This window comes from Psammomys obesus, unplaced genomic scaffold (genome assembly GCF_907164565.1).
Source record: "Psammomys obesus unplaced genomic scaffold, mPsaObe1.curated_primary_1811, whole genome shotgun sequence".
Classification (NCBI taxonomy): Eukaryota; Metazoa; Chordata; class Mammalia; order Rodentia; family Muridae; genus Psammomys; species Psammomys obesus.
This window is the reverse complement of record NW_026596091.1, coordinates 5,441,120-5,452,730: the sequence shown is the minus strand read 5'-3', so window position 1 is coordinate 5,452,730 and position 11,611 is coordinate 5,441,120. Positions and strand designations below refer to the sequence as shown.

The 11,611-nt window shown below is 42.4% G+C and overlaps 1 protein-coding gene across 2 annotated transcripts in view; it reads right to left on the bottom strand.

Annotated features, from left to right (window-relative positions):
* Positions 1-9,921: 9,921 nt before the first annotated feature.
* Positions 9,922-11,611, bottom strand: part of Gnptab (N-acetylglucosamine-1-phosphate transferase subunits alpha and beta) — a 70,786-nt gene continuing 69,096 nt past the window's right edge. For both annotated transcript variants that reach the window (XM_055627803.1, XM_055627804.1), the window contains exon 21: positions 9,922-11,337. In XM_055627803.1, coding sequence (XP_055483778.1) covers positions 11,260-11,337 — 78 coding nt within the window. In that variant the 3' untranslated portion in view covers positions 9,922-11,259. The remainder of the gene's footprint in view (positions 11,338-11,611) is intronic.

Sequence of the window (11,611 nt, the reverse complement as noted above, 5' to 3'; positions counted from 1 at the left end):
GAGCGCGCCTTTGGGCGGGAGAACAGTCAGCGTGGCCGAACCCAGCTCTCCGCTGATTGGCCGAAACCCCGGGGCACGCACGCCGACGTAAGCCCCGCCCCGCAGGGGGATGAGCTCCCTCCCAGAGCTCCGCGTGCGCGCGGGAGCAGCCGCCAGGACGCGTGGACGGGCCGCTGCAGTGACCGGCTCCGCACCTGCCCCTGAGAAGCCACCCTGCCCCACAGCTCCTTCGCTGAACTGCTTTAGGAAGTCGTCCAAACTTCCCGCCTTTGTCATCCCACCTGACCTGGCCAGCTTTGTCTGCGTTCCTCCTTGCAGGCGTAGATGGAAACTCCCAAATTTATGTAACTTACCCATCTCCCATTTTCTAATGTTTCTGCTTGATTCTTAGTTGTTTTCTGATCCGAGGTCTCTCTCTAACCCAGGCTGGTTTCAAACGCACGGTAATCACCCTACCTTAGCTTCCTAAGTGCTTGGGGTATAGGAGTAAACCAAAAACCGATTTACATTTTTTAAGTTTTAATGACACAGAGACATGTCTTTAATATACCAGCACATAGTTTTCTTATGTTTGAGCATTACAATAGCAAAAGTACATTTTATATACTATTTGGCAACTCACTGTTTACCCATTATTGCTGTAAAAACACTATTATTATAGGTAGCCAGGACTATCATGCAAACTCAGAATTTATGCAAAGGACTGAGTTTATAAGGACTTCTATACTAGCTTTTCATCTTTATGATTTTCTCTGGGCTTATTTTCATGTAAAAATTATCATTACTTTGAATACTGAAAATCATTACACGTTACATAAGATTTTAAGTTTTGGGAGGTTTTTTTGTTTTTATTTTAAATTTTGTTTTTATCTGGAATTTTTGAATTTCATGTCAAACAAATGTCTCATTACTTTTTCTTTCCTATGGAAACTGATGTCTCATAATTTATTAAGAAGTGTGTCCACAGAAATGGAGTTAGGGATAGATGGGGCTAGGAAGGAGGAGGGAGGAGAAACTGCCTTTGGGATATATGTGAGAGGAGAATAAATAAAATTCAGAAAAAAGATGTGTGTGCTTTCCCTGTAACAGCTGTGTCATATACCATCACCTTGCTAGCTTTACGTCAAGAAAATATTTGCTAGAGTAACTGTATGTGTCTATTGTGTTATAGGTGTAACAGCTCTTCTCTGGCGCAAGAAGCTTTCCCCAGTGCACTACCAACAAACCTCACACAAAAGGTTTATTGGGAGGAAAAAAATCCAGGAGGGTGGCTGCCTCTGCTCATGTGAGAAGCAACAGAGAACTGAGCAAAAGACAGGATTTATATAGTTTGCTGGGGGGAAGGGGAGCAGAGCTTTCCATGGATTCGAGGATCATGTGGCCTGATCTTGGGGCAAACTCAGGGATTAGTGGGATTCTGTGGCCTGATCTTGAGGCTCAGGGATTGGTGGTGGTGGTGGTGATGGTGGTTTCTTGGCACTGGTCTTTGGGTCAAGTCAGGGTCAGGGTGTTCTTTCCTTTGACCCTGGTCTTGGGGTCATGTGAGGGTCAGGGTGTCCTTTGCCCTGGTCTCAGGGTCAAATCAAGGTCTGAGTGTTTTTCTTGGCCCTTTTGCCCTACATTTATGGGGTGTACTATGATAATCTGACACATGTATGCAGTATGAATTTTTGTTTTGTTTATTATTTAAAATTTTTTCATTTAGCTTTGTAAAAATTTATTTATTACAATTTATTTCCTTTGTATCCCCGCTGCAACCCCCTCCCTCATCTCCTCCCAGTTCCACCCACTCTCCCTCTTGTCCGCCTATGCCCTTGCCCTAGTCTCCTGATAGGGAAGGGCCTCCTCCCCTTCCACCTGACCCTAGTGTATCAGGTCTCATCAAGGCTGACTGCATCATCTTCCTCTGTGGCCTGGCATAGCTACACTTCCCAGGGGGAGGTGATCAAAGAGCCCACCACTGAGTTCATGTCAGAGACAGTCCCTGATCCCCTTACTAGGGTACCCACTTGGAAACTGAGCAGCCAATGGGCTTTCTCTGAACAGGAGGTCTAGTTCCTCTCCATGCTTGGTCTTCAGTTGGAGTATCACCTCTGCAGGACCCCCTGGGCCCAGGGTTTTTGCTATGTTGTTCTCCTTGTGGAGTTCCCTCCAGGTCTTTCTATCTCCTTCTTCTTCCATAAGGTTTCCGGCACTCTGCCCAAAGTTTATCTGTGAGTCTCAGCATCTGCTTCAATACCCTGGGGTAGAATCTTTCAGAGGTCCTATCTGGAAGGCTCCTCTCCTGTTCCTTCTACTTCTGATACCTATCCTGTTTGCCCTTCTGAATGAGGATTAACCATTTTCCCTAGGGTCCTCTTTGTTATTTAGCCTCTTTAGGACTACAGATTTTAGTATGTTTATCCTATATTGTATGGCTAATATCCACTTATAAGTGAGTATATACCATGTGTGTCTTTCTGCTTCTGGCTTACCTCACTCAGGATAATCTTTTCTAATTACCACCATTTGCCTGCAGATTTCATGGTTTCCTTATTTTTAATTGCTGAGTAATATTCCATTGTGTAACTGTACCACACTTTCTATATCCATTCCTCCATTGAGGGACATCTAGGTTGTTTCCAGATTCTGGCTATTAACAAATAAAGCTGCTATGAACATAGTTAAGCAAATATCCTTATTGAATGGTAGGGCATCTTTTGGGTATATGCCTGGGAGTGGTATAGCTGGATCTTGAGGTAGCACTATTCCTAATTTTTTTCTTTAGTTATAAAATTTGTAGTGGAGTAAAGACTGAATGATCACTCTGCACACCATCTATTAATCCAAAAATCTTCAGTTTACTCTTGCTGCTTGTTCAACTGGCAACTTTCCTAGATCCTGCTTCCAAACCACAATTTTCATCACTCCAACCTTAGTAAACTTTCAGTACAAGGTAGAGCAAGTCTCACACCTTGTTTCTCCCTAATAAATATCCTGTGGGTCCCTGGCCTTTCATTCCTACATGATTTCAGACAGATTTTCCCAGATCCATTAAAACCAAACAAAAGCAAGCTTGCTGTTTCCTTTTTTGTGGAAGGGGTGTCATTAATAAATAGACCAAATTAAAATTGAGTTATGCTAGTCTTATGTACTTTGTGCCTGTGTGAGTGTGAGTGTGTGTGTGTGTGTCTCTACTATGAAGGTCAGAGGACAACTTGCAGGAGCTGGCTCTCTCATTTCACCATGTAGGTTCCTGGTATCAAATCAGGCTTTCTGACATGGCAGCACATCTTTCCTGTCCTTTAGGTGCATTCTGATGTTACTATAAATAAAGACAATTTTATATTTTTCTAATTCTCATGCCTCTTTTCCCTGCTAAATCTCATTGGTTTAGTCATTCAGCACAATGTTAAATGGAAGTGGAGGGAACGGGCTTTTTTTTTTTCTTGAGTTCACATCTCTTTGCAGTCCGGCTTACCTGAAACTCACTAATGTGCAGCAGTACTCCTGCTTCAGCCAGAAAACACTGACTGTAGAGGCATGTGCCACCACACCTGGCTTCTATAAAACTAACAGCACCTAAAGATGTCAGCCACTCTGCGAGCACACTGGGAACTTGCCGGGAGATGTTCCTCTGTAAAAACAGTTCACCTTCTTAACCACTGAATCATCTCGCTAGCCCTCCAGGCCCACTTAAAATCTAGATTTGGTGTATGAGGGAAAAAAAAGTACTATCTTTATGAGGCATATTTTACTTAACAAGACCCCCACTTCCTTCCATTTTATTGCAAATACCATAACTTCATTCTCCACCATAGCTGAATAAAATCCCATCGTGCATATGGACCACATTTTCTTTATTCGCTCATCTGCTGATGGGCATCTAGACCAGTTCACATAGAAACAAATTTCATTTAGGATTGCAATTAAATTGCGAACATTCTTCCCACTATCTCAGCTCCTACAAATTACCTCTTGCTATGTAACAGACCACTTTAAAACTTAGTAGCCTGAAGGAAATGCCGCTGCGGCTGGTCTCCTCTGTCTCTGGCAGAGCTGAAGGGAATGGGTAATCTACTGTTTTTATTTAAAAGGTTGGGAGTCTGCAAGCTCTTGGCTGAGGTACCTCAGCTCTCTCAAAGGGCTCTCCAGGAGGCTATCTCTGGCTCATTCACATCACAGTCTTGAAGTTTCAATTGAAGCCTTAAGAGGACAAAATCCTAAAGCCCTTACCCAGCCTCTGAGTGTGCCTCATTTGGTAAAAAACCAAACCTTTCAAACAAAACATTCAAATGGCTGAAGCAAAACATCAAACAGTGGCGCAATCAGTTCCTCTTGGTGAGAGGAGCAACACAGTCTCTTTGCAAGACTTTAGACACTGAAACAGGGTTGCTGGCACTCTCTCTATAACCCACCTGCCTCCATATTCTGCATTTTATGTCTTTCACTGCAATACAGATGTTTTCTTTATGTCTGCCAGGTTCTGTTTAGATACTTCTATTGTGCTTCTTTTAAGTCATGCATTTCTAGTCCTTGTTTGACTTAGCAACAACCAACACCATCAACTACCAGCATATTTCTCTCTCATTTTCATCTTCTCCTGGCTTACACAGCCCTTGACATTGTCCCATACACTTCTTATCTCCCACTCCTTCACTGGTGCCTTCTCAGTGTTCTTGCTAGCCCCAACTCCTTCAAAGGACCATGTTATAAATTTCCAGGGCTTGCTTTTCTCGGTTCTTTTCTCAATTTTACTTCCGAAACTGTCTGGTATGTGTACATTGCTTCAGATATCAAACTTTCTCCAAGTGTGGGTCAATGGCCACCCTGAATCGGGGTTTGATGGGAGGATAGGGTGGAGATAATGCAGGCTGGCAAAGATGCGGTAAGCTGCACTGGCACATACTTAATGGGAACAGTGAAAATCATAAAGCCAACACAACACAAAGATCCAGCAAAGCTAAGCCTGGTGATGCCATCACTGTGGTACAGTCCCCCACTCTTTTGGCCTTGATCTCTACATGTCGCATACTTGAGGGTTTTTAATTATCTGTACAACTTGGGGATATTGTCTTGATGGAAATTTTCTTATGAATCATTTATGCTTCTCCCAGGAGTACTGCTTCTAAACTTTCCCAGGAATGTTGAGACTACCACCCCTCCCACTTTTAGGAAGATATCCTTATCTTGAAGCTCTTCCTTATGCCCTGGAGGTTGTGACTCAAATAATTAGGCCAGAGACCTCCTTATGAGGCTCTGACTCAAAGATACTCTTGGCACATCTGCCCCTATACTTCCTCAGAATCAAAACAATCAGAGCAGAGTAAATTTTAGTAAACATTTGGTAGGCTAGAGAAGTTGGCAGCAGATCAAATTAAAAGTCTTTTCCTACTACAGATGGACAAAGAATGGTGTGGATAAATGATAAAAGAATAAAATATTAAGACCTCCCTTTCTTAGAAAAGTAAACTCATACAGGACCTCTGGAGTGTTGTATGACCATGGAACAAAAAATACCAAGATTAGACATATAAATAAATTCTACAAGTATATAAAATATAAACACTCTATTACGGCAGAAATTAAATAATAACTGCAGTAGCTTTGGCCTGAAGACTTTTCTTAGGCCTAATGACAATTAGTACTCTGGCTATTAAAAGTTGATAATTCACTGTTTAGGACATGACAATCTGCCCTTGCTGGCTTGGAGATTTTCTTTTTGTCTAGTGCCCTTGAAACCACAAGAGCTACCAGCATGAGAACAGGCTGTCATGCTTTGGTAAAATATGCCCGCAATAATGTTAAAAGTTGGATTGTTGGATTGATGATGGAAACTGATTATAAAAGATAGTTCTGTTTTGTCATGGTTTATCAATGATGACTAAACTTACGACCAAGTAGAAGTTATAACACGTGCCAGGGGACAAAAATGATATGATCTATGTTTTGTAACAACATGCATCTATTCCTGCCTACTAAAGTCTGTATAACTAAAGAAGCACCTGGATTGCCAGTAAGTCCGGACATTAAACTCTTCCTAATCCCCGTGCCTGACTCATTCCTCCCTTGCCACTCTTGCATCCACCCTTTTTCAGGCCCTGACCTCACCCGGGTCACTGCACATTCAATCTAAAGAGAACTCATGTGACATAGCAGTGTCTTAGAAAATGTCTTAGTAAGTTCAGTGAGGTGGCTCAGTAGGTGGATGCTTGCTGAAGAACCATGGTGACTTGAATTCCATCAATGGAACCTGCAACAAAAAGAAAGAAAAAAAGAAAAAGAGAATTGACTCCACAAAATGTAACTGTAACTTGGCATAGATGTTTGTGGTTTTCAAGCTTAAAAGCTTTGTAACATTCTGGTGTGAGGGAGTGGTGGTGACCATAGGTCAGCTTCTGAGTCCATTCTACAGCCCAGATGGATCAGTAGTGACTTGATTACAAAAAAATTTTGTCATCTGCATTGGTCTAATAGGCCCAATGACATTTGGTGCATTGGCCAGGATGAATGTTTTTCTGGCCTCCACACACTCATTATGGTGCAGTACCCTCCTCTCTACAATAATAATGGATAAAATAAAAAGAAAGATTAGAAAATGTCTTAGAATGTGATGACTTTTTTTGTCAATGTGTCAGAAGCTAGAGGATCATCTGCGAGGCAAGAACCACAGTTGAGAAAATGCCTCCACACATTAGGCTGCAGGCAACCCTGTGGTGGCAGTTTTTGAATTTTGATTGAGGTGAATGAGCTCTGCCCAGGGTGGGCTGTGACAACCTCCTGGGCAAGCTGGTCCTGCATTGTCTAAGAAAACAGTCTAAGCATGCCATGGGGAGCAAACCAGCAAGCAGCATTTCCTGGCTTTTGACTCAATCCCTACTTCCAGGACCCTGCCTTGAATTCCTGACTTCCTTAAGGAATGGCTGATATGAAAATGTTGATGAAATAAAATATGAAATAAAACCCTTTCCCCCCAACTTGCCTTTGGTTATGGTGTTTCATCACAGCCATCAAAGCCCTAACGAAGACTAGTAACAGGTGAAGAGGTATGAATGGGAGAACAATGGAAAGAAGGAAAAGGCAGGTGAAGCACGAACAGCAGGCACAGGCCAACCTAGAAATGTACAGCTCATTTGTGAAAACACAATGTTGCTGGCACAGTGTAAGATACAAAGTTCGTAGGTGAGGGAAAGCAGAAGAACCAATTAGAATTATAAAGCCAAATTTAAAAATTAAAATTTTCTTTTCTGTGCTGGAGATATAAGCCAAGGCCTTGTACATGAGGGGCAGGTACTCTAGCACCCAGCGACATATTAGCCACACTTACTGTCTTTACTTCGCTAATTAATATTTACCCTCTCAGGAACAACACATTAAGGTTTGTTGCATTTAATCAATAGATTTGAATTTTGTAACACTTTTTGAGTATTGCCTTCAACTTAGGCAGTCTAGGAACTCAGTCTTCCATATACACCCAGCTTCACAGGAGGGTGGTGCTCTTTTCAACTTTAAAGCTTCCTTTGAGTTAAAGGGTCCATTTCTCAGGCCAAAAGTAGACAGAGCCAAGAGTAAGCTAATCACTGTATTCATTCCCAATCAGGATTTTCTATATGAAACCAGAGATGGAGTTTCTGGACTTGAAGGGATTAAGAGCCATGCCTTCATTCTAGGCATAGAATTGTCATGGCAAGGCACAGATGGACACAGCCAAGCAACGACCCTATCAGGGGTCTCTAAAGAAAGATCACTGGTGGAATGAACACATCTTGAAGGGGATTGGTTAGATTGGCCTATACCATCTGCTCTGGGCAGCCCAACAATGGCTGTCTGCGCATCAGCCATCTGGAAGCTGCTCAGTCCATGAGCCTGGGTGCCTCCGCAGTTCCAGGGTGGCATTGAAGGCCTGGGAGCATTCCTGGAGGGCCAATGATTTTAATCTGTGTCTGAAGGTTGCAGAGCTTGGGTCAGGTGCCAACAATGGACGGCAGTGGCAGCCACGGGATAAGGAGGCTGTCAGCATGGTAGGCACTCACCAGCAGGGTCGACTGTCAGCCAACAAAGGAACAAGCTTCCCCCTAAGACTTCCTTCTATCTGGGCTGCCACACAGGCCCTGCCCACGCACTGTAGGATGCACTTTCCCACTAGTTTGCCTAACAGAGATGATACCTTACAGCTGTGCCCAGAGGCTTGTCTCTTGATTCTACATCTTATCAAATGGACATTATTAATTATCATATACATCCAGAATACATCTCTGGAATTCCTCTTTTTAAAGAACTTTAAGGTACATCTGTCCCTTACAGTCTAAGCATATTTCAGTGCCAAAGAATTAATTTCATGGAGACTTTTGAGTAGAAAAATGTCATTTAATGGTGCAGATTTTAAGTTAGGGCTGGAATTAGACTAAATGGGATGGAAGAGCAGTTCAACTAAAAAGAAGCCTCCTTTCTCACTAGATCTGGGATATTCATTCTCTCATATTCTTCTCTCCCGGCCAGGTAGCTTGGGTAGACCTTGAACTTACTATCTTCCAGCTGTATCCTTCAGAATCATCCTTCTGGGATGACAGATGTGTACCACCATGCCAGTCTGGAAAAAAAACAGGCTGCTGAGGTTGCCCTAAAGGTAAAGGCACATGCTGCCAAGCCTAATGACCATGTCTCAGGAGAGACCTGCCTCCTACAAGTTGTCCTCTGACCTCTGAAGGTATGCCACGGCATATACAGGCTTCTCCCTGCCGCACACAAAATAAAAACGTATGATGGTCATGGTGACACACACCTTTCATCTCAGCACTCTGGAGGCAGGTTGGTTTCTGTGACATTTAATCACCCATATAATGTTGCTAAGAGGGAGCGATTTAAGTCACAAGGGCAGAGCAGTCCTCATCAGACAAGTGAACCTGCCCACATCTTGACCTTGGATGTTTCCCCTAGAACTATTAGGTAATGCATTTCTGTTCTTCCTAAATTACTCATACTTGGATATTATTCCTTACAGTAGTGGTGGTTTTGTGATAAGGTCTCTTTGTTGCACAGACTACCTGGAACTTACTATGTAGCTTGGGCTGGCCTTGAACTCATGGCAAATCTCCTATCTCAGCCTCCTGAATGCAGGGATTATAAACATTTTTTTGTTTGAATTTATTTTTATTATTTTAATTAGGTATGTGTCGGTGTGGGGAGGTGGAGCACATGATTATAAGAGCACGCATCAGTCAGAGGTGTCAGATCTCTCTGGAGCCGCCTGATGTGGGTGTTGGGAATTGAACTCAGGTCCTCAGAAGGAACAGTATGTGCCCTTAACCACTCAGCCATCTCTCCAGCTCCAAGCATGCTGCATTTTATTTTAGTATCACAAATGAACTTAAGATACATTCTAGCCTTTTATAGAATTTCACTTAAATGGTTTTAAGATTTTGAAATTCCCAGCCACTGACTACTCATCAAATTCTGCTCTGATGAGCTGCTGAATTATTATATAAATGATTAACTTTTTAACAAGTTTCATTTAGAATCTATACCCTCCTCCCATACAGCAATATTCTCCAGTAAGTCTTAGTACTAACCTTTCCTTACATTACTTCACACTTATTAGTGTTCACTGCAGAGCCGGACAGCCAAATGCATCACACAGACAACCATTCAAATGACTGTCGAGTCTGGACAGTAATGCCAATCTTCAGAGACTTAAAGCTCAAAGCATAGGGCTGGAGAGAAAGCACAGTGGTTAAGAGCAGTGGCTGCTCCTCCAGAGGACCAGGTTCAATCCTCAGCACCCATACGGTGGCTCACAACCATTTGTAATTCCAATTCCATAGGATCTGAAACCCTCTTTTGGTTTCCAAGAATACAGACACATGTGTAGTGCATACAGCCCAAACACTCACACACAATATAGCAGTAATAATAATTAAAAAAAAATCAAAGCATCAGTAAATCTGATTTTTTATGAGACTTCATTTTTTGAAATACACAAAATTTACAGCACAAACACAGTATTTACACTTCAAGTTCTCTTTACAAAAATGTGTGCCATTTTGGAGGAATACTACTGAGATCATGATCGAAGATATCTGTCAGAATTCAAAAAGGATTCACGGCATCCGGTTTCCATACAACTCCGGTATAATGACATAACGGAGCATGACTAGTGTCCGGGTTAGCTTACCCGTAAAAATGAGGCTCATTTTCTGGTCTGCCAACAATGGCCTGTGGGTCAAGTCTGTCTGGGGCTTTTGCGTAGCTTCAAACTAAAGGTGGTTTTCATCTTTTTACTGGGTTGCATAAAAAATAAAGAAAAAAAAACCCCAAAACAACAACAAAACAGAAGACTGACAAAGATGACCATGTCTTGAGCTATCTACTCTCTGTCCTTTTACTGAGAGCAAGCTGCTGGGAGATATGGTGGCCTTTCAGCTGGACACCACAGCCATGTGCTGGGACTGTCAGCACTATTCATTTCTCAAGGAGGCACTTTTGTATATGTACATATGTATGTACTTTTGCATATGTACATTTCCGAGACATAATTACATCCGGTGAGTAGCAATGCTACTTGACATTAGCCCTTTGCAATTAGGCCTGCACACAACATCACAGTATTCTAGGGGACTGAGTTGAACAAGCTCAAAACACTTTCAACATCAATCCCCAAGCTCTTCAGTAGTTGTTATTCAAGACCACTTGAATGTTAATAAAAATCAATAATTTAGATATGCTAGAAGGGAGAGATATTTCTACATTATTTAAATAAGATCTATACAAACATGGTTTGACATCCTGATTCATTATTTTCAGAAGCAAGAATAACTTAGTAGCTACTTAGTTTTTAAAAATGGGAAATGAATAAAAGGAGTAAAAAGTGAAAAATTATGCCAAAAGGCTTTGGAATGCAAAGACTGGGGTCCCGCAGCACTTGATTCCAATTGGCCTGGCTTCTTAGTCTGCAATGATTGTGGGAGGAAACCAGCGGCTTGTCAGTGAGGGTTTTTCAACAAGCTGACAGGTCCTTCAGCAAAGCCTTTAATAGTACAGGCCGAACAAGCCATCAACACAAGTTCTCCGTGTGCTGACGAATTCCAGGGCAGTGGGCTCTAGCCACGCTGCAGAACACAGTCTGCATGCCGTGCCTTCCCCGACCAGGCTGTCTACGCGTCACGTCTTAGGTGCACCCTGTGATGTTGAGGTCTGTGTGCCATATCATAGAGACGCCCTGTGATGGCGAGGTGGGAGATGCTCAGAAAACACTGAGGTAGGTGACTTTCAAATGAAGAGCTTCTACACCCTGATTCGGTCAGGACTAGCTTCTTTGTGGATCCTTCTCCTGGGAAATATCTTCCGCTTCAGAGCAATTATCTACGTGATGGAAGACAGAAACTAAGTAATGTTTTGTTTTTTTTTTCCCATATTGATAAAAGACTGTTAGTGAAGCCAGCTTTCCTTGTGCGACCCACACACTCTTGATCATTGCCATAGTCTGATATAATAACAACAACAAAAACCAAGTTTCCTTCACACTTTCCCCAAAACAAAAGCAATCACTAGTTTTGCTTAGTGTTGTGCACAGTACGCTTACATGTACCCACAGAGATGCCAGAGTAAAATTATGTTGGCCCATGGCTCATTTTTC